Source organism: Haemorhous mexicanus, chromosome 28 (genome assembly GCF_027477595.1).
Source record: "Haemorhous mexicanus isolate bHaeMex1 chromosome 28, bHaeMex1.pri, whole genome shotgun sequence".
NCBI classification, from domain to species: Eukaryota; Metazoa; Chordata; class Aves; order Passeriformes; family Fringillidae; genus Haemorhous; species Haemorhous mexicanus.
The window spans coordinates 2,409,919-2,433,030 of NC_082368.1; the positions used below are offsets into that span (position 1 = coordinate 2,409,919).

Below are 23,112 nucleotides of genomic sequence, written 5' to 3' on the forward strand. Positions count from 1 at the left end.
AAAGTTTATCACTCTAACACTACCTGGAAGGAGGTTGTAGCAAGGTGGGTGGCAGTCTCTGCTGCCAAGTAACAAGACAGGAGGAATTGGCCTCAAGTTGCACCAGGGGAGGTTTAGATTGGATATTAGGGAAAAAATTTATATCAAGCATTGGAACACACTGTTGAGGGAGGTGGTTCAGTCACCACTCCTGGAGGTGATTTCAAAGAAGTGTAGATGTGGCACATGGGAACTTGGGTTAGTGGTAGAGAGGGCAGTGTTAGATTTATGGTTGGACTTGATGATCTTGAAGGCATTTTCATGATTCCATGACTTTGCAGCTATCAGGAATTTTTGGCATTTGAACTAGACAATTAAGAATGAGACGATCAAAAGGTCGGTGCAATCAGGAATTACCATACATACAATGAACCTTTTCTTCTTCACTTATCTGCTAACCCTGGTGAAAAATGGCCCTACATAGAGCAATCAGTACCTGCAGACCTTATGGCAATTGTTCTTCCTCATCATGTTTCCTTTGTGAAGGTCTGGCACTCCTTCACTGCTGCATCAAAGCTGATGGAGACTTTCCTTGTCACCAGGAAAACCATTGCTTCCTGCAAGCCCTGGTCATGTGTACATTGGGTTTGTGTTCGTCTTCACCCAGGTGGTTCTGCTGATTGGCCCACCTGCACCCAGGAAAGCCATTGCTTAATCCAAGTCCCCTGATGTGACCCCTGCTGATCCTGATCCAGCATCTGCTTCCACCCCATTGTGTGTGTCAAAGAAAAGCAAAGAGTTGGAGAACCTGTGCTATAAGGAAAGACTGAAGGAGTGTAGCCTTTTCTCCCTGGAGAACAGGACTCTTGGGGAAGACATTATCACAGTATTTTAGTGATTAAATGGGATCTACCAAGAGCACTGAGATTTTCAGCATAAAGACCAACATGGAGGGGCTGTCCATGAGGGTCACACACTGAGTGAAGAGGAACTGGAGATGATTTGAGTGCTGGCAACTGAGACCAGTGCTTGGGTCTCAGCAGGAGCAGATGAAGCCTTGGTTTCTGGACATACTAAGATGTGCACAGGGGCCAGTAAGATGGAGAAAGATCACATTTCTACCCTAAACTGAGGACAGGAGCGTGTGTGGAACCTCATGGGCTTCATGGGACAATCTGTACCTGAGTTGTTATTCCGAGCCCAGCAGTACCTTGAAGAATTACTTTTCTGCATGCAGGAGACCATGGATATCCAGGGGATGATATGGGTTAAAGCATTACTCAAGGCTGAAGGCAAAGGAATTTTTATATCCTATCCCCACCACTGTGACCCTTTGAACTTGTGATTTCATTGGTGGCCTCTGTAGTAGTCAAGGATGCCTTCATTAGCTCCAAGGGGAGGAACACAGAGGAAAATCGACTGCAGGGACTCACACCCCCTGCCTTTTTTAACTTTGTACTTGAGCAGATTGGAAGAGTCACCACAGAACAAAGAAGAACTTGGAGGCCAAGGTATGAGAGCACAACAACTTTAATGAGTCTAAGGAAGAAAAGGAGAGCACAAGGGGCAGTCACTAAAATGCAGTGGAGCTCCTGTATGCTGTCCATCTGCCTGCCATGCAGAGGGAGAGAGGGCAAAATATCCCCACTTAGACTGGCCTGGGGAAACACAGAAAACAAGTGCTAAGAAAGAGCAGAGGGGAGGAAGCTGTCATGTCCCCTCACATGGCAGTCCTTGGGTGTGTGGGCAAGACACATAAAAGAGGTGCCCATTTCCTGACAACTTGGACAAAACAAAACTGCTCAGAAATGACCCAAGTGAACATCACCTGCCCACAAGGAATGCCAACAGACCTTGATCTGAGACTTCTACCTCAGAAATCCTTGAGGCTCTCATCCCAGAACTTACAGAATGAGATCTTCACATAGGCAAGCACGTGGCAGAAGCCAGGACATGAAAAGGCTGCAGTACAGGAAACCAGGACACAGCTCATACCATTCCCTGGAATGGCGCACATTTGACATGAGCTGGTCAGAAAATTATGACTTCCACGAAGGTGCCTCTGGGCCTGAGGCAGGGCAGGACTGCTATAAAAGGCAGCCCAAGTCTCTGCTCTCTCATCCACTTCTCTCACCTCCTTCTCCTCAGGAATCAGGTGAGTGGGAAACCTCTTCTCCTCCTCCTCCTCCTCCTGCTGCTGCTTCAAGAGCAGCTCTTGCCTGCCTGGAGGTCTCAGCTGAGAGGGGCTACAAGAGTCCAATGCTGAGAACTGCTTCTGCTGGGAGAGGGCAGGGGAGAGGTCTTGTGCAGACAGAGAGAGGCTGGGACTTGGCTGAGGTGGCACCTGGGCTTTGAGCTGGGCAGTGCAATGTGGGCCAGGAGGTGCCTTGGCTGCAGAGTATTTGGTGGTAGCACTGGTTCTCACTTATCTTCACTTTGTGCTTCTCCCTGCCTTCCATCCTAGGTGCACCTGTGACCCCGAGCCATGTCCTGCTGCAAGCCCTGTGACCCTTGCTGCCAGCCCTGTGGCCCCTGCCCGCTGGGCAGCAGCTGCAATGAGTGCTGTGTCAGGCAGTGCCAGAGCTCCCACGTTGTCATTGAGCCGCCTGCTGTGCTGGTGACCCTGCCCGGCCCCATCCTCAGCTCCTTCCCACAGAACACCGCCGTGGGATCCTCCACCTCTGCTGCTGTTGGCAATATCCTCAGCTCTCAGGGAGTGCCCATCAGCTCTGGGGGCTTTGACATCTCCTGCATCACCAACTGTTTTGGTGGCAGCAGATGCCGTCCCTGCTAAAGCTCCTGGCAATGTCTTTAGGCAAAAGCTTCCAAGACCTCAGAAGACAGATCTGGGCAGGAGATAAAGATTTGGAACATCATCTTGACAACATCAAGCCGTTGTTTCCTTCTTCCACCTTTTTTTCTTCTTTTCTTTGCTGTCCGTGTCTCCTCTGGTCAGTCTAATGGGGACACTGACCGATCCTCCCTCCCTCTTTTGGGAGAGCAGATGCACACTCTGCAGGAACTCTACTGCATCTTAGTGTCTGCATCTGATGCCCTCTGTGAGCCACCTCCTTTTCTTCTTTACACTCAATAAAGTTGTTTTGCATCCAAGCCTAGGCCTCTAAGTCCTTCTTTATTCTCTTGAAAATCTTCTAGTCCACTCAGAGGAAATAGGTAGAGGAAGCAGAGAGTTGGATATCTGCAGTAGATTTTTCTTCTTGCCCTTTTCCTTAGAGGTGATGAAGTCTCCCCTGGCTACTCAGCAGCTAAAGGCCATCAGGAAGTCATCAGGCAACAGTTGTGAAGGAAAACAAGATTCCCTGGGTCCAGCCGACAGCTTCATCTTGTCTTTCTCTTCCACTCCCTTACCTAGTCTAGTGCTGCAGCCACCAGATCCTGGGCTACCTCTGGAAAAATTCGGGCATCACACCAGGAGTGGGGAACAACTGAGTTTTGGATTTTACCTGCAACTGAACCTGAAGAGGTGCTTGCTCTAATGTGAAGAATGTCACAGCCACAGCAGGGATTAGGCAAAGGAAAAGGCTTGCTGGTCTTGAGGTTCCAACAGGGAAGACCTTACTCCAAGTGAAGAGTTCAGGAATAAAAGAAGCTCAAGTACTCCTGCGCTTGGGTTTTATACAGTTATAAATCAGGGGTGGATACAAACAACCAACCAATGGAGAGATATTGGGGGAGGAGTGAGGGGATTACATCAACAGATCAGTACCAATCAGAGTAGGTGGGAGGAGAGGGTAGGTCACATGGGCCAACTTCAAAGTTTAGGAGAATTCCAAAGGGGTGTCGCAATCTGGGATTGGCCCAAGGTATGAATGGCAGGCAAGGTTCTGGAATAAGGGGCTGGGTGGCCTTGACAGGCAGGAAAAGACCGGGAACAAGGGGTGGGGAGTAGCATGAGGGACAGCTTTGAGGGAGGGTAAAACACAGAGGCAAACCAACTCAGGGAGAACATGGGGGTACAACAGAATAAGCCACTTAACAAGCACTATTGGGCATATCACTGTCACGCAGCGATGATGGAGAGGAGAGGAGAGGAGAGGCAGAGGAGAGGGCACCCTCCATTCAATTTGTGTCTACCAGACCAATAAATTTAGTGCCTGTTCTGGTAGCAGCTGAGGAAAGGCCAAGCCCCACAGCTGATCTCCTATCAAGCAGGGACTGGCCCCAGGCACAGCAGCCAAATCACCACATACCTCAACACCACTGGCAAATCCAGTGTCCTGCAGCTGGAGGAAGTGGAGCTCTCTGACACTGCCTTGTACCTCTGTGCTGTGCAGGACACCCTGGTGCAGGGAGCTTCCTCAGCTGTGCAACAATCCAGGGCAGGGAGGGGATGTGTCAGTGCAAGGCTGAGCTTGGGGAAAAGTAAACTCTTCTTTTGGAGCAGTATTTCCTTGGTGCACCCAGAGACCTTCAGGCCATTACATTCCCCCAGAAGGAGTCAATATCAGTGGCTTGAGAAGAAGGGTGGTGGAAAAAACCCTGCTTTGGAACTGGTTTCCCTGTGCATCCTAGGACAGGAAAGTATTTGCCATGTGCTGTGCAGGGAATACTTGTCCATTCTCCTCTCTGTGTGCTCTGCACAGCAGCAAGGACTGGCAAGAACCAATCAGAGACTCACCTGAGTCTCCTCGTCTGTTCCTATGAAAAAGGTCTGGAGTTTTTGTTTGTTTTCTTTTTTAATAAAAAGTCTTCATTTATTTCCCTGAGCTTTTCTCAAAACCCCATCACTCACTGCAGCTGTTGGGGTCAGTGGGGTGGGGGCCAGTGGGGTGGGGTCACAAGGCTGGCAGCAAGGGGTGCAAGGCTGGCACTGCTGCATGCAGGACATGTCTTGGGGCATGAGGGGTACTTGGAAAGAGGGTGGGGAGGAAGAAAAATATAAGGACACATGAGGAGCACCACAGCAGGAGTGAGTCAAAGAACTCGGGGCCAGGAGGTGGAGGCTCTGCAGAGATGTATGAGGGCTCGGTAGCCTCATCCTGCCAGGCTCCAGAAGAGCTACCAGCTCCTATGCAGCCACTGCCCAGGCCCTGAGTTATTTTCTGTCAGACTCATCTTGAATGCGAAATATCACATTTGAAATGCAAAACATACCATTTAATGCTATGGGCTGTGGTTTGGCTTCCTGAATGGCTGTGGTTTTATTTCCTGTTGCACATTTCCCAGTGAACACTGAACACCTTTTTTTTTTTTTTTGTTTTATTTTGGTTTTTTTTTTTTTTGTGGCAAGATGAGAAGCCCAAGCAATTCTGGATCAAAACACATCAGCTAGGGCAGAGGACTCATGTGACATGCTGGACAAGTGTAGCTAAAGCAAATTATGTCAGTCTGGATCACTTCTTTGGGGTCTTCGGTGGACCCCTTGGCAAGGAATGACTCAGCTGCTCGATTTTATGCTGTCCTGCCTAACAATGAACCAAGACATGTGGGAATCCATAAAATCAGAGGGTTTTGGGAAAGCTACAAAAGGCAGGCCTCAGAGACAGCAGAACTTTGATTAGAGCTAAGCAGTAGCCATGAGATAGGTCAGCAGAAAAATTATTTAAAAAGTAGAAAAGCAAGGACGAGTAGAACAATGGTCTGTGTATTAACACTTGTCTAGGATAACTTCCTAAGCTGCAGAAAAGTTTATCTAGCAAGATATTAGGAAGTTTGAAGCTTAATAATGGAGCTCTGTGCATTGTGTTTTAAGGCTTACAAGCAGGCATTGCATTCGAAATAAGCAAGCATTGTTTTAAGTAAAGGTATGTGTGCTTATATGGTTGGATGGAGCTACTGTCAATGTGCTTCTGCTTTGTGTGATTGGTCAAAAAAGTTATAAACTAAGTTGTAAGATTAAGTTCTTTGTCTGCTGCTTGGGATGTGAGCTGCTGGCATCTTCCCATTGTCATAGCCATGTAATGAGACTGATGCTGAAAAAATAAAACAGCTCAAGGCACGTTCCACAGCAGTCCCGTCCCGTTCGTGCTTTGTACATAGTCCCCGGCCGGCGGCAAAGACAAATTCTGCTCCTCCTTCTCTTCCAGAAAGAAGTATGTGGAGCCCATGTCTGGGGCCTTGTTCCTCTCCAGAATGCTCCGGCCCAGTCACCATCATCTCCACATGTCCACAGCAGAGGCCATGGTTCATTCTTTTACAGAACCACAGAGTATGCTGAGTTGGATGGGACCCACAAGCATCATTGAGTCCAGCTCTTAGCCCTTCACAGGACACTGCCAAAAGTCACCCTATGTGCCTGAGAATGTTATTTAAACTTTTGTTGAACTCTGTCAGGCTTGGTGCTGTGCCCACTTCCCTGGGGAACCTAGTCCAGTACCCGACCACCCTCTGGACAAAGAACATTTTTCTAATATCCAGCATAAACTTCTTCTGACACAACTTCAGCCTATTCTTTCTAGTCCTGTCACCACAGAGCAGACATCAGTGCCTTCCCCTCCTCTTCCCCTCACAAGGAAGTTGTGGACTGAAATGAGGTCTGACCTCAATCTCCTCCTCCCCAGGCGGAACAGACCAAGTGACCTCAGATGCTTCTTATAGAGCTTCCTTTCAAGGCCCTTCCCAACCCTTGTGGCCTCCTTTGGACACTCTCAAATGGCTTGATGTTCCCTTTTAAATTGTGACGCCCACAACTACATCCAGAACTCAGGGTGAGGTTCTGACAGTGCTGACAATCCCCTCCCTTGCCCAGCTGGCAATGTTGGGCCTGATGCCCCCCCAGGACACTATTGGCCTTCCTGGCTTCCAAGGCACTGCTGACTTATGTCCAGCTTGCCATCAACCAGGACCCCCAGGTCCCTTTCCATGACACTGCTTTCCAGGCTTTTGTTGCCCAGTCTGTCTGTACTATCGAGGGTTGCCCCATTCCAGGTGCAGAACCTGGCACTTCTCCTTGTTGAACTTCATGTGGTTGGTGATTGCCCACCTCTAATTTTCCAGGTCTCTCTGCAGAGCCTCTCTGCCTTTGAGGGTGTTGACAGCTCCTCCCAGTTTTGTATCATCCAGGAACTTGCTTAATTTCTGTTCCACTCCTGCATTCTGTGGGCGATGAAGAACACAGGGCTGAGGATGAAGCACTACAGAACCCCAACAGTGACAGATCACCAGTCTGATGTCACCCCAGTCACCATCATGTTTTGTGCCTGACCTGTAAGCCAGTTGCTCACCCATCTCATGGTATCTTTGTCCAGCTGTGTGGGCCTGACATTTTGTACAGAAGGATCCTGCAGGAGACAGTATCAAAAGCTTCACTGAAGTCCAAAAAAGATTACATCAACTACCTTCCCTTGATTAAGCAGGTGGGTTGCCGTGTCATAAAAGGAAACCAGATCTGACAAGGCAGGACTTCCCTCTCATGAAGCTATGCTGGCTGTAACTTTGCATGTTCTTATCTCATGTGCCCTTGTGTGCAGCTGGGACTGTGTGAATATATGTAGGTGCAAAAAAAATTTGCACATGATTCCTTTCTGACGTGCTTAAGTGTGTGTGTGTGTGTCCCTCCTCATGAGGGAATCCTCTGCTTACAGCAGTGACATTCTTCACTGCTCTGTCAGTAAGCTCCACAGAGCACCCAGAGTCTGAAAGAACTTCAGTGTAGCTTAACAAATCTGGCAGAGAATTACTCTCACCTCAGGCACTGAAATGATAGTGTTCTCTATCTTCAATCTTCCTTTTCCTACTGCTTCAAAGCTCACACTCTGCTGATGATGATTCCTGGGTGAATTGTCCAAATTAGGACAACTTCATACAAGTTTGGATCCTTAGTTTAATTCACTGTAAACAATATTGGGTATGTCTAAACATGGCTTGCAGTCCTCATTCCCTGCTTCTCCAGCCCAAGACCCAGCTCTCACAAGATCTAGGGACTTCAAAAGGATAAGACTTGCTTTATGGACAGCAGAAAGGCTGAGAAGTCCTGCCAGCTTTATCCAGGCTATGCTCAAGTGAGTCTGCTTGCAATGCAGTGTCAATGCTGTCTGCTGTGGGACATGTCTCTGCCTCATGTTCAAGCCAATGCCAAATGTGCCAGTGCAGTCCATTGGCCTGGTGCTGTGCCAGGCAGAGACTGAGACCTCAGATTCAACATGTTCTAATCTAAAGGATTATGGCATAGGAAAAAGAAAGTGCTAAATGGGTGTTTGTCCTCACTTTTTACTGAGTCATGAAGGGGAAAGGAAAATGGAGTAGAAACGATGGTTGAATGCAAAGGTTGTTTTCTGCATTCCAACTCCCATTATTCGGCAGAGGAAATTATGTCCAAGACCCTCACATCAACAACCTCAGTGCAGCTCTGACCATACTGACATGAGCACCTTTCCTGAGGAAATCATGGAGCTGCTATTGCTTCAAGGTCTCCCAGCTTTCTGGATATTTGTGGGCAAAGATACATCAAGATAAGGCTTGATGCAGAACAACCAGGGGATGTCTTCCTCAGCTCCAAGAGATTGTACCCTTAATAGCTGTGCCTCCATGGTGCCTCAAAATTCCATTCCGCTGTGAATGGAGAAAGGTCTCCTTATGCCCTCACCCACTTCCATGACTAAGCAGCACCTTTCTACTTTGACATTCAGAAGTACAACCGAGGGAAGGATCACACAGACACCAGACTTGAATGCAGCAGAACTTTAATGAAATGAAAGAAGGAAACAAAGCCACTGAAAGCAGAGGTCAGCAGCACAGGCAGCACCAAGAGCAGCAGAGAGTCTGTGCTCCTTGGCTCTGGAATAGTTCCTGCATAATATTGGTCTACCTGTCCCACAAAGGGGAGAAACCAAATGGTCCCTATCAAGCTGGCCTTTGGGGAACGTAGAAGCACATAGGAACCAATGCAAACATTGAAAAGGGAGAGAAAGGCAAGTACGGTCAGCTATTGTGCAAACAGCACTCAAAACCTAGATCCTCTGCCCAACCAGCACTCAAAACCTAGATTCTCTGCCATGTTCTGAGTTCCTCAAGATGTCTCGTTGGGGCTTTCTCAGCACCTTTAGCAGGGACGAAATCTGTTGCCACCGTAGCGCCTGGTGATGCTGGAGATGTCAAAGCCCCCAGAGTTGATGGGCACTCCGTCAGAACTGAGGATGTTGCCAACAGCAGCAGAGGTGGAGGATCCCACCACAGTGTTCTGTGGGAAGGAGCTCAGGATGGGCCCAGGCAGGGTCACCACTACAGCAGGTGGCTCAATGACAACAGTGGAGTTCTGGCACTGCCTGACACAGCACTCATTGCAGCTGCTGCCCAGCGGGGTGGGGCCACAGGGCTGGCAGGGCCGGCACGGGGTGTTGCAGGACATGGTCTGGGGCTGCAGGTGCACCTGGCAGAGAGAGCAGAGAGGAAACAGACCACAAGGCTGGGTGGGTGGGTGAGGAGCAGTCTGGTTACCCCATCACAAAAGAGCCAAGGCCATCATGAATGGGAAGCTGGAGACTGGGCCAGGAGCCCTACAAAGAGCAGCCTGACTCAGGAAGGTCTCTGCCAGGCCATAAAGCAAAAGGCACCACCATCACCAGTCTCTCTCTATGCCAGCCTCCTCCACGCTTTCCTCTCTCATGACCAGATGCTCCAATCCCCAAATATGAGAAAGCCAACATCACTTGAGATGTCCCCCAAGAGGAGATTTCACTTTGGCAGGGAAAGAGAAGGGGCTTCAGACTCACCTGGTTCCCAAGCAGAAGGAAGCAAGAGAAGTGGATGAGAGAGCAGAGACTTAGGCTGCCTTTTATACCTGCCCTTCACTGCCACAGGACATAGGGCAGTCTTTGCAGAGGTAACAATTTCCCAGCAAGCTCATCTTGAATGCAAACCAGCACACCTAATGATATGGGCTGTGCTTTCATTTCCTATCCTGCTGCCTTTTCATTTCCAGGTTTGTTCCATGCCCGTTCCCCAGTGAAGGCTTCTTCTGATCCCTGGGATTAAAGGCCCCAGGATTTCTAAGGCAGGAATGCAGCAGTGCAGGCAGAAGACTCAGTTTATGTACTGCATGGGCCCAGACCAGGAAAGTGATGCTATCCTGATCAGTCTTCTGGAGTTGTTTGAAGTGTTGTTTTCAGGAAGAAACTGCAGCACTCATAGAATCATAAAATCATATAATCACAGAATGGCTTGGTCTGGATGGAACTCCTTCATAAAGAGAAGCAGTGACACTCACTAGATGAGATTGTTCCAAGCCCCATCCAACCTGGCCTTGAACGCTTCCAGGGATGTGGCAACATCAGCTTCTATGTGAAGTTCCTATGCCTCACCACCCTTTGAGTAAGGAATTTGTTCCTAACATCAAAACTACATCTTTCCTTTTTTAATTTAAACCATTCCACTTTATCCTATCCGTATCTGCCTGTGTAAAAAGTCAGATGGCATCCTTCTTTTTGTAAGCCCCCTTCACATACTGACTGGCCTCAATGAGGTGTCCTCAAAGCCTTCTCTTCTCCATGTGGAACAACTCCAACTCTTTCAGCCTGTCTACACAGCAGAGCTGCTCCAACCCTCTGAACATCTTTGTGGCTTCCTTTGGACCTTCTCTAACAGATCCATGTCTGAACCCATCTGGGGTCCCACCAGATCAGAGTAGATGAGGAGAATCACTGCCCTCAACCTGCCAGTCAGGCCTTTTGTGATGTAGCCCAGGATGGCTTTCTGGACTGCAAGTGCCAGCTTGGCTCATGTCCAGGTTTTCGTCCACCAGAACTCCCAATTCCTTCTTCACAGGTTTGCTCTCAATGAGTTCATCTCCCAGTCTGTCCTCGTGTCTGGGATTTCCTAATGCAGTTGCTGCACCCTGCACTTGAAGTTCTTAAACTTCATTAGGTTCTCATGGGTCCACTTCTCAAGTTTCTTCAGGTCTCCTTGAGTGGAAATCTCCTTCTGTACTGTCAGCTGCATGGCTCAGCTTTGTGTCATCTGCAAACATGCCAAGGGGACACTCAATCTAATGTCCCTGTGATTTAAAAAGATACTAAAAAGCACCAGTCCCAAGACAGAGCCTTGAGACATGCCCCTCTTCCCCTACCTCCATATGGTCACAGAGCCACAGACTAAAGCTGTGCCCATCCAGCCATTTTCACATATTCACAATAGTACACCCTTCAAATCCATGTGTATTGGGTTTGCATGGCCTGGTTTTGGTAGCAGGAGGGCTACAGGGGTGGCTTCTGTGAGAAGTTGCTGGAAGCTCCTCAGTGTCCAGCAGAGCCAAAGCCAGCAGGCACCAAGACAGACCCACCATTGGCCAAGGCTGAGCCCATCAGAAATGGAAGTGATGCCTCAAGAATAACACATTAAAAAAGGAAAATAATTACTGCATGTATGTAGTTGGGGCCAGAGGAAAGCAGAGTGAGAATATGTGAGAGAAACAGCTCTGCACACACCAGTGGAGAAGGAGGAGCAGGAGCTGCTCCAGGCTCCAGAGCTGAGATTCCTCTGCAGCTCATGGTGAAGACCATGGTGAGGCAGCTGTGCCCCTGCAGCCCACAGAGGGCATGGGAGTGCAGAGATGCACCTGCAGCCCCTGGAGGAGCCAATACCAGAGCAGGTGAATGCCTGAGAGGAAGGCATGACCCTGAGGGAAGCCTGTGCAGGAGCAGAGTCCTGGCAGAGACCTGTGAAGAGAGGAGCCCATGCTGGAGCAGGTTTGCTGGAATTACTTTGTGAGAGTTCCTGAAGAATTGACCCCATGGAAGAGTGCTCCACATGGTAGCAGTTCTTGGGGAACCATAGCCTGTGGGATATGGTTCCTAGCCTCCTTCTCATTTTGGAGAAGTTGATGGAGAACTTCTCCCATGGGAGGGACCCCGCCCTGGAGCAGGGGAAGGACTCCCACTACTCTCCTTGAGCAGCAGCAGGGACAACCTATGATGAATTGACCATGAACCCCATTCTTGTCTCCTTGCTCTGCTAGGGGGGAGGAGGGGATAAAGCTGGGAAAGAGGGTGAGGTAGGGGGCAGATATTCAGGTTTTTGGGTTATTTTTATAAGACTTATTTTACTTCTCATTATCCCCCTCTGATTTTGTTAGTAATAAATTCAATTAATAAGCCTTAGTTGAGTCAGTTTTGCCTGTGACAGTATTTGGTGAGAGGTCTCTTCCAGTCCTTATCTCAACTCATGAATCATTGTTATATTTTCTCTCCCCTGTTCACTTGTAGAGGAGAGTGTTAGAGTGGCTTTGGTGGGTGCCTGGCAACCAGCCAGGGTCAACCAACTACACCATTTCTCCATGTTGGAGATAAGGATTTTTTGTGGACTGTGTTGAAGGCCTGACAGAAGTTTAGGTAGATGACACTGGCCAGTCTTCCCTTGCTGACTGTTTCAGTCACTCCATCCTTGATGGCAACCAGATTGCTCAGACATGACTTGCCCTAAGAGCAGCCTTGCTGTCTGTTTTGGATCACCTCCTTGTCTGAGTATGACTTACAGTTGTTTTCATGAGCATCTGTTCCATGATCTCCCCGGGCACAGAGGTGAGGTCTAGTAGTCTGTGATTCCCTGGGTCCATTGTATTGCCTCTTTAAAAATCCAGTCTGCTGCTGAATGCTGAAGGATTCCTGTGCAAGAGGATGGACCATGTCCTTCCCTATCCCTCCCTCCTCAGCTCCTGATGGTTTTTTGTTGTTGTCTCCCCATGTGTGTGCATTGGGCTGCAGGCTCTGACCCCATCCTACCTAACTCTGCCCTCAGGGAAAACTTCTGGCTTGTTTTGACTTGTCCACTCTCTGAGCAGTCTGTGAGTACACAAACAATGCTGTGAGCTTGCCTGGGGCCTTGCCCTTCCCCACAAGGCTCCAGCCCTGCTGCAGCTGTCTCCTGGTGTCCTCAGTAGAGTTCACAGCAGGGTGTGTTCCTTCATGTGTTCATGTCTTTGGTGCTCTTATGTGCAACCAGACTAATGTGAATGTAGCACAGGTGCATATTTGACAGGTGTATATGAACCCATGGCCTTTTGTGTCTCTCCTCACAAATAGATTGTGTTGCTCATGGCAGGGACAGTCTCCATGTCTCTGTGCAAGAGCTTTGCAAAGCAGCAGGAGCTCAAGTGCAGCTGAAAGGTAATGGCATCTACCTCCTGGAAATCTCTCCAAAAAGAGGCACTGTAATCAATCCATTCCTGAACCCTGCTTGTCATGATCCTCCAGAGCTCATACTCCACTAATGGTGATGCCAAGCCCCAACAGGGACTACTGATTTAGATCCTGAATTTAGTTGAGTGTAACAGGACTGGGACGGCCTCAGCATGATGGGCAGCACCCCCTCTGCCTGCCTCACCAGGTCAGGACACAGCTGCTAGAGCGTTCAAAAGGATGGGGTTTGGTCTATCCCTGAGAAAGACTAAGGAATCCTACTTACTCTCCTTGTTCAGGCTGTGTCCAAATGGATCTGCTTCCAGTGAATTGTTGGTGCTTCCAGGTGTGTGGGACACAGCCTTCCTTCATGCCTAAGCCAATGTCAAATGTATTCATCCAGATCATCAGCCTGGTGCTGTGTCAGGCTGAGATCTTGGCCCAAATACTGAATTAAAGAATCACAGTACATGTTATTGGTGTGCACTGGACTGGAAGGACAGAGACACTGTGTGTTGCACAGGAGAAGCCAATAAATGGGGTTATTGGGCAGATGGGATGCCCCAGCAGTTGCTCTGTGGTGCAGATGTCACAGTGTTCCCAGGTAGGAGTGGTGCTTGTGCCCTGGGTCTGACTGTGGAGCAGAGAGAGAATGGGGGACTCCAAGGGTGCCAGGCAGAGCAAGGAGCTGAATCACCCCTATATTAGCAATTTACCCAGTGACAGCAGTGCAGGTCTTGTGGGTGAAAAGCTGAGGCTGGGTATCACAAGAACATTGGCCAAAGAGATGGAGGAGTTCAGAGACTCTTCCCTAAATCTCCAGCAGGAAGAATGTGCAGGGAACTTTTCCTGTTGGTCCTTTCATGCTTCAGCTGCTGTTTGAGCTTAGCTTTGTCTTCTTCAGCTTCTTCCCTATATTCAGGGAACTGTAGACATCTGAGATGTCCCAACCTTTTAAACACTCACTGAAGTGAGGGTGGAAGTCGAAAAAGAAATTTTGGAGTATCACAGAAAAAAAACCCCTAAATTTCTGCATTAATAGTAAGGCCAGATTTTTTCACAGAAACTTGGAGATTACTGCCATGGCCACGTCATGGAAAGGAAGAAGAACATTGTACACTAGTAAGCCCAACTTTCTCTGGGGACACTCTGTGCCATGCTATCATCAGCCCTGTTACCCACCATTTATAAACACTGAAGGGATAGCTAAAATGTGGGGATTTCCAACAGGTACAGACATTCATTAGAACTGCAGTCTGCAGAACTTGGCTTACCCAGTCCCCATCAACGTGGATGCCAAGAGAGCTGTGTTCAGTGCCCTGATACCTCTGTCATCCTGACTGACTGTTGGTCAAACAGGCAAGAGGAGGCAATGCCATCAAAGGACTTCACAACCTCACTTTCTGGAAGAAAAGGACACCTGTCTGCATTCTAGACTCCCAGATAGGGAAATGGCAATTTACACATTCTTCATCATTCATGGATGGATGGATGGATGCTGTTTATCCAGCCCTTCCTGACTGAGGCCTCTGATGTGCTTTTGATCCAAACAGTGCCCCAAGAGGATCAGACTAAGCAAGAGGGACATTTGTGAACAAAACTTGTCTGCCACAGACAGCTCACAGATACTGCTGAGTGTGTCCAGAATGACTTTGCACAGAGCTTTTCTGGGGAAGCACTGGTCCAGAAAAGAACCTTACACAGCAGGGCCTTTGAGGCCCTGAGCCTGAGCAGAGCTGCTCCATCTGTGGTTGGGAGAGACAAGGTACCCCCAAGCAGTGAAGGGTCTGTGGTCTTCCATTACTGTCCTTGGACTGCCCTGGCCCATGAGGGCTCACAGGGACTCCAGTGTGAGGCCCAGAGTGGTTAATCCCAGCACTGACTTGGGAATGGTGCCAGGCCTGCACGCCTGCAAAACCTGGGCCCTGCCATGGGCCTTATGTGTGGCAGTAGGGCTGCAATGAGGAACTGATCCGAGCTGCCCGTGCCCATTTTTGCTGGCCGTGGTCTGAGACTGGGCAGTGGAGTCAAGATGGAGATGAGGCCTTGGGCCAGCTCTGAGGTGATTCCACACAACCACACTTCTGACATCCTTTGGAAACATTTTCTGCCTACCCCAACACAGCACTGACCAGAGCAAGAGGTGCTGCATTCCCATGATTCTGCAGGTTGGTTTGTTTCCAGGACCTCCCAAGGAATTCTAGATGTTGCATGAGGTTTTTGCAGGAGGTGTTTGGGGTATATCTTGGCAGAGACACTGAAGGGAATGGGCTGATCACCATGGGGTAGCTGGGAATGTTTTGCATCCTGCCCCAGGATTGTTCCCCACATATGACCCTCTGCAGTGTATCCCAACCTCACAGTTTTCTGGATGAAGGATCTCACTACATTGTCACCTTATCCCCTGCCAGGATCAACACCATTCTACCCCGGCAGCTTGCAAGGGCATATGGGGAAGGAAGGACAACTTGGAGACCCAGCTTGAGATGCAAAAATCTTTATTGAGTTTAAAGAAGGAATCAAGGTTTTTACAAGCACAGTCCCTCAGTTCAGAGATCTGGAGGGACAAGCAAGACACTTCACCTCTTGGCCATGGTGAAGTCCATGCAGGGCATCCATTTGCCTTGCCTGTAGAGTGCAGGCTGGCTTGGAGGAGCCTTGCAGCTGAGGGGAGCGGAAGGACACAATGAAAATAGAAACAAGGAGATACAAGGTAGGAAAGACATAGGGCTTTTGAAGTGCCTGAGCTGGGCCCTTCTTTCCAGAATTTTCAGGAGGTACTAAAGATGGTCAGTTCCTCTGAAAGAAATGACCTGAAGATTCTTCCTTTGTCCAGCACCATGCCTGGAGATCCGGGGGGCATTTCCCAAGACCAGCACCATTAGCAGGGGAGGCCCCTCCTTCCACCGTAGCGCCTGGTGATGCTGGAGATGTCAAAGCCCCCAGAGTTGATGGGCACTCCGTCAGAACTGAGGATGTTGCCAACAGCAGCAGAGGTGGAGGATCCCACCACAGTGTTCTGTGGGAAGGAGCTCAGGATGGGCCCAGGCAGGGTCACCACCACAGCAGGTGGCTCAATGACAACAGTGGAGTTCTGGCACTGCCTGACACAGCACTCATTGCAGCTGTTGGCCAGTGGAGTGGGGCCACAGGGCTGGCAGGGCCGGCACGGGGTGTAGCAGGACATGGTTTGGGGCTGCAGGTGCACCTGCCAGAGAGAGCAGAGAGGAAACAGACCACAAGGCTGGGTGGGTGGGTGAGGAGCAGTCTGGTTACCCCATCACAAAAGAGCCAAGGCCATCATGAGTGGGAAGCTGGAGACTGGGCCAGGAGCCCTACAAAGAGCAGCCTGACTCAGGAAGGTCTCTGCCAGGCCATAAAGCAAAAGGCACCACCACCAGTCTCTCTCTATGCCAGCCTCCTCCACGCTTTCCTCTCTCATGACCAGATGCTCCAATCCCCAAATATGAGAAAGCCAACATCACTTGAGATGTCCCCCAAGAGGAGATTTCACTTTGGCAGGGAAAGAGAAGGGGCTTCAGACTCACCTGGTTCCCAAGCAGAAGGAAGCAAGAGAAGTGGATGAGAGAGCAGAGACTTAGGCTGCCTTTTATACCTGCCCTTCACTGCCACAGGACATGGGGCAGCCTTTGCAGAGGTAACAATTTCCCAGCAAGTTCATCTTGAATGCAAACCAGCACACCTAATGATATGGGCTGTGCTTTCATTTCCTATACTGCTGCCTTTTCATTTCCAGGTTTGTTCCATGCCCGTTCCCCAGTGAAGGCTTCTTCTGATCCTTGGGATTAAAGGCCCCAGGATTTCTAAGGCAGGAATGCAGCAGTGCAGGCAGAAGACTCAGTTTATGTACTGCATGGGCCCAGACCAGGCAAGTAATATTACAGTCTGGATAACTATGGTGGGGCTGTTTGACTTCCAGCAATCTTCAGCTGGGTGCCCAAGGACTCCTGTGCATGAGGATATGTCCTATCCTTCTCTTTCTCTCCCTATGGTCACTTCTCTCCCTGTGTCCATGGACTCTGCAACTGGTTTTTACCTCAACGTGCCTAATTCTGCTATCAGGAGAAAATTCTGTTTTGTTTTAACTCATGCCCTCTTTGTGCAGCACAGAAAATGTCATGGGCTTGTCTGGCTCCTTGTCCTTCCTCACAGTGCTCCAACACTGCTGCAGTTGTCCCCAGGTGTCCCCAGCAGAGTCCACAGTGTGTTGTGTTCCTACAACCTAGTCTTCTTCAGGACAGAGAGGTGGGCCCACGAAATCCTCATGAAGCTCAAGAAGGCCAAGTGTAAGGTCCTGAATTTGGGTTGGGTCATTCCCAAGGATGGACACAGACTGGGTAATGAGTAAACTGAGAGCAGCCCAGCCAAGAAGGACTTAGGTGTGCTGGTGAATGAGAGGCTGGACATGACCTGCAACGATCACATGCACCCCCAGAATTGTATCCCAGAATTGTATTGCCTCAGAAGACTGACTACCAGGTATAGAGAAGTGGTTCCCCCCAGTTCTCTGCTCTTGTGAGATCCTAGCTGGAGTGCTGTGTCCAGTTCTGGACACCAATGTGAAGGTGCTGAAGTAGGCCTAGATTAGGTCACAAAGTTGCTCGGAGGGCTGCAGCCCTTCTGCTATGGAGACAGGGCTGGGAGAGATTAATATACTTAGCCTGAAGATTGTTTTGGAAATACCTTAAATCACATTCCAGTGCCCAAAGAGGATACAAGAGAGATGAATTCTCTATTTTTTACAAGGGCATGGAGTGATAGGACAAGGGGGGAACGGCTTCCCACTGAAACAGGATAGATTTGTACTACTTACTAAGAAAAAGTTCTTCCCTCTGAGGGTGGTAAGGCCCTGGCACAGGTTGTCCAGAGAAGCTCTGGCTGCCCCATCCCTTGAAGGGGATGCTGTGGTGCTGTGAAGCACATACTCGTATGACTTTCACAGTTGCTTTTAGATCCAGGGATTTTGATGATAAAAACTGTCCAATAAACCTCACTTGGGGCAGATCTATTGGAGGCTACACCATAAACAAGCCAAACGAGCCTTGTCAATGTTCTCTGCTTACAATAACACTGCAATTCTCAGAGCAAGTAGCCTACTGGCTCTTCTTCCATCTATTTCATCTCCATGGGCCTCCAGTGATGGCCACAGCTGGAGAATGAGGCCTTTGGTAGGAGGCACAATTGCTCTTATGGTTTTGACACTATGGTCACAAAAGCCCAAGATGGGAAGGGCTCTTCCTTACCCTGCATCAGCAAGTGGAAAACAGCCACCAGCCAGACTCTGGACAAGATTCTTCCTGCACTCATCTACTGCCAGAGAGTGGTCCCACTCTTTTTCATGTCCCTCCTTTTCAGGAAAATTACCAGTGCTGGAGGGAGCTCCCATGTTCTTGAATCTGTGCCAGTTTCTCCGTCCAACAGCTGGTAACATCTCAGTGATCTCCTCTCTTCCCATGAGCTAAAGGAAGGGTTCTGGGGACCTATTTTTGGGTAACCCCACTACAGCACTTCTTATGGAAACTCAGCTCAAGGGTGCTGAGTTTCCAGATGGATCCCACCCTTTGGATTGGAATCTGTTGCTCATGAAGCATCATCCCTTCTGCCCAGGAAATCTCAGGGTACTAATTTGTTTTTCTGCTGCTGTTACGGCACAGCCTGCCTCTCTCAAGTGACAAGGAACTGCTCTGACAGCTATGTGTGAGGCTTTGCCTGCTGCTGTTTATCTCAGAGGGCTCTAAGCAGTGTTGATGAGAAATTCACAGCAGGTCTCAGACACTCTGCTATGTCTTGGATATCTTGGACATTTCAAATCTGCTTTTTGTTGCTTTCCAAGACTGTAGAGGGATTCAACACTCCAAATACACAATTCTTTCCAAAATGCATCATTCCTGGGCAGAAATGACAAGCAGTGATGTCTGTCTGAGGGTAAATCCAGACTCTCTGCTGTCCCAGGCATTTTCCCAAATGCCATTGAAAAGCAGCACAGCTGACAAAGGGTGGGAATCAGTCTGTGCCTTGGGCAGTGGTGCCTGGGCCTGGATACAGGACTAAGTGCCAAGTGCCCAGGTGGATACAGAAGGTTTGGGAATCTCCTCCAGAAGGGCCATTGCTTCTAGAAGAGAGGAGAAGGTGTTCAGTTCAGACTCAATCATCTCAATTGGAGAGCTCTATGCTCAAGTGAAATAAATCCCACACTCTCCATAAAGGTGTGTTTACCATGATGAGGAGCTGATGCCTCCTCATTATGAAGTGGTTACATGGACTATTTTTGCTTTCAGTGTGCAAAAAGAAAAGCTTTGAGAACATGGTTAATCTGTTCTGAAATGAAAATTGGTAGGGGGGGAAAAGCAAGCGCTGTTTGGAAGTGCTAATGTCCTCCCAATGAGTGTAAAGAGAGACTGGCTTCCCAGCCAGCCTTCCACAGCTCTGCACTTGAGTGCTTTGCCAATCACATTAAAGTTTTTCCACAACAAAGCCCAGAATGGGTGGAACAATGTACTGCTAAAAATGATGTGGGGTTTTAGATGTGGAAATGCCCTGACACATGTAGTATGAGGCACACAATTTTGCATAATTTTAATTAAAAACAGGAGAGTAGATTCAAATACTAAGGAGAGGAAAGAAGAGGAATTATGCAAATTTTGTTTGCAGTCTTATGCTAGGAATAATAGCTGTAAGTAGAGATATCAGACACTGCCAAATTTTATCTTGAATCAGAGTATGATTTGATGAAATAGCTACAAGAATGTGGCATAGATACATCACAAAATATCGGCTAAATGGAAAAACACGTCTACTTCCTAAAGCAATGTTTCCTAAAGTTCCTCGGATTTCTTTAGGAGATTCAGAGAAACCCTGACAAAATTAAGCACTTGGCAAGCTGGGGTAGAAACCTGTGGGAGTACCACTCCTCCAGCTCTGTTACAGAACCATTTATGGCCAGGGCTTGTGACCCTTTCCAAGCGCAGCACTTAAAGGGCTGGGAGGCATTCTGAATTACCTGGGAATGAACAGAGGGTGGTGGGAGAGCAGAACTGAGGCTCAGCCCAGCCAGAGATGGCTGTAAGGTGATATGAGCTCATTGGGGAGTTGGTGGCTTCTCACTGCCTGGGATGTCCACACAGACCTACACTTCAGAGGGGATCTTCTGCAGGGCAGAAGTCATGGGAGGGCTGGGATGAATCTTTGTTCAACTGATGCCCTGTGAAAAGTCACTTCACTTTTTCTGGAAAGCCCGTCCCAGAGCGAGCTTGACCTCTTGGTTTCTGAGTGTGTAAATGAAGGGGTTCAACAAAGGAGTTACCACTGTGTTAAAGGTATTCACAATTTTGTTCAGATCCAGGGAGTTCTGGGCTGATGGCTTGACATACAGGAACATGGTGGAGCCATACCAGATGGTGACAACACTGAGATGGGCAGAGCAGGTGGAAAAGGCCTTTTTCCGGCCACGGCCTGACTGGATCCGCAGGATGGAAGAGATAATGTACATATAGGAGACCAGGGTGACCACACAGGAGGCCACCACAACAATTATGGAGATGAGGAAGGTTGCCAGCTCCACAGGCCATGTATCACTGCAGGAGAGGGCAAGGCAGGAATCTATATCACATAGAAAATGATTGATGACATCTGGCCCACAGAAAGTCAGCCTGGATGTCAGAAAGGCCAGCAGGGAAATGGCCATAAAGCCTCCCAGCCAGGAGCTGAGTGCCAGCCGAACAGAGAGGACACTGCTCATGAGGGAGCTGTACCTCAGGGGGCAGCATATGGCTAAGTAGCGGTCATAGGCCATGACAGACAGGAGAAAACACTCAGTGGAGCCTAGAGAGAGAAGAAAAAACAACTGGAAGATGCAGACACTGAAGGAGATGGTCTGGCTAGTCCCCAGCATGACTCCTATGGCTTTGGGAACAACACCTGTAGTGTACCAGATCTCCAGAAAGGAGAGATTACAGAGGAAAAAGTACATTGGGGTATGTAGGTTGCTGCTTCTCCACACAAGGGCTATGATGGATGCATTACCTATCACTGTCAGGGTGTACATGAGTGCAAACACCACCACAAAGGAGACTCGGAGTTGCCATGTCCCTGGGAAGCCAAGAAGGATGAATTCTTTCACAGTTGTCCCATTTGCCATGTCCTTCCAAGTGTTGAGGTCTGTCTGCAAAAAAAGAAAAGTTTCTGTGAAAGTTTGGATGCTTGTGCTGGTCCTTCAGATGTTACAAGTAGTAAAAAAAAAATCACCATCCCTGAAAATGCAGTTGGTGCACTGAGTGGGAAAATGGCACTTTTCCTATGTTAAAATTTTCACAGAAATCCTCCCCTGATGAAACACATTTGGACAACTAGATCTAACCCTGAAAATCAGGAGTACCCCAACAAATGAACACTTGGAGAAATGTTTATCAGATTGTGCATCTCCTTTGCAGCATGGGGAATGTAGTCACTTCTGTGAGATGAAAATCCCACTTAAGAAAATATGGACACCAGGCTGAGGCACTCCAGCTATGGAAAAAGCTGTTATAAGTAGGAGGGCAATAACATGTAGTCTCCAAGGCAGGCAATACTGAGGTGTGGTATCATCAAATGCAACTGAGGAATACAAATACTGCCATGAAATGTGACACTGCAAGAGATTTTCCCGCCTCTTCTATGTCAGTTTATTACAAGGGATTGAGACTGAGCTGCAGCCACACAGGGCAGCAGGTTGGTATGCCAGTCACTACTCAAGGTCTCCTAAAATTGCTTTCTTTCAAGCCTCAGAACAGGACACTTTTGCAAATGCCTCCATTTCCCTCCCTGATGTCTGCTTCTCAGTATAGCTGCTAGGGGTATGATCCACCTCTTTGCAATTTTGCCATTTCAGAGTCAAAGGAAGGATTACTGCTGACTAAGCTGAAATATCTATGGTGAAATACTCCTATCTCCTCAGCTTACCCCCTTTCTTTCTTCACAAACAGAGAAAAAGCATGAGGGAGACATGGCCCTTTTTTTCTTAAAAGCATGGCTAAAAGCACTCTAGAAGTGCCAGGCTGACTCTGAGGTCTAAGGCAGGAGTCTAGTAAGCACCTCGGTGTTAGACATCTCAACTTGGGCAGAGATATTCAGCCTCAGAGACTGAAGGCAAAATCCTCTGAGTTGAATCCCATTAAAGGTAGCTTTGCTGAACTGTTCCTGCAGACAAGGGAGAATTCTTGATTAATTCTCTAGAGAAAACATATTTTCAGGTGGATGTGGAAGACAGATGGACTAAATCACCACCTGAATCATCCCTTTCTCTATTCTCCCTCCACAGCAATATATACCAGAAATCTAAAGTACTTAAAGAGTAAAGAAATCTCCCTTAAACCAGCTCTCCTTAAACATGCAAGGCATTGGAAGTCTGTGCTACACATCTTGGGCAGGCTTCACTCACCAGATTTGCCAGTGGAAATGATCCAAATGACATTTTTTCATGCACCGTCCTCCCAAGGTAGCCATGGTCCCCTTGGCTAATGGAGAGCATTGGAAAGAGGTAGATTTATTGTGGGGAACTCTGGATTCAGGTGAAGATGTGTGGATGAGCCGCTCTCCCCTTGCTGACTCACTTCAAGCTGATGGCAACTGCCTGACCTTGTTTCCTCTCCATCCAGTAGGATCTGACAGCTTCCCCTCCCGATCTTCTCCCTCTCACTGCCACCACTGTAATTCCACTAAAGGGAGCTTTGTGTGCACACACACAAAGTTTAAACTCTCTCCAGCTCAGCTTCATATAATGAGATCATGCACCAGAGAGTCGCCAGCATCATTAGCATAAGAACATACACACACCCACCTCATTAAGACAATGAAGCTCCAGCTGGCCACACCTTGGAGACTGTTTTCTGTTTTCCCTCTGGTGTCAGGGAATTTGACCTCTGGGAGGCCTTATGGGCTTCTCAGAGATGAATAGTACTCTTTCTTCACACAGGCCAATTAAAGAACAGCAATGCAATTCTCTAAGTGGCTGCTAGGCTGGGTGTTTGCCTCCTACCTGCAGCTGTGGTATGAGAACCTTGTCAGG

The 23,112-nt window shown here is 48.6% G+C and overlaps 2 protein-coding genes and 2 pseudogenes across 2 annotated transcripts; 1 reads left to right on the forward strand and 3 right to left on the reverse strand.

Annotated features, from left to right (window-relative positions):
• Positions 1-2,001: 2,001 nt before the first annotated feature.
• LOC132339149 (feather keratin Cos2-2-like) lies at positions 2,002-3,090 on the forward strand (annotated as a pseudogene).
• Positions 3,091-8,604: 5,514 nt separating this feature from the next.
• LOC132339060 (feather keratin Cos1-1/Cos1-3/Cos2-1-like) lies at positions 8,605-10,875 on the reverse strand (annotated as a pseudogene).
• Positions 10,876-15,530: 4,655 nt separating this feature from the next.
• LOC132339219 (feather keratin Cos1-1/Cos1-3/Cos2-1-like) lies at positions 15,531-16,701 on the reverse strand. The gene is made up of 2 exons (XM_059869385.1): positions 16,598-16,701; positions 15,531-16,257 (listed from the first exon to the last, which is right to left on the reverse strand). Exon 2 carries the CDS (start codon positions 16,234-16,236, stop codon positions 15,931-15,933), a length of 306 nt encoding a protein of 101 aa, XP_059725368.1. The 5' UTR covers positions 16,237-16,257; positions 16,598-16,701; the 3' UTR covers positions 15,531-15,930.
• A 2,919-nt stretch (positions 16,702-19,620) lies between these two features.
• On the reverse strand, positions 19,621-22,832 carry LOC132339174 (olfactory receptor 6F1-like). Its single transcript, XM_059869279.1, has 3 exons — positions 22,658-22,832; positions 22,486-22,561; positions 19,621-21,231 (listed from the first exon to the last, which is right to left on the reverse strand). The coding sequence occupies exons 1-3, from the start codon at positions 22,819-22,821 to the stop codon at positions 20,287-20,289; spliced, it is 1,185 nt and encodes a 394-aa protein (XP_059725262.1). The 5' UTR covers positions 22,822-22,832; the 3' UTR covers positions 19,621-20,286.
• Between the last annotated feature and the right edge of the window lie 280 nt (positions 22,833-23,112).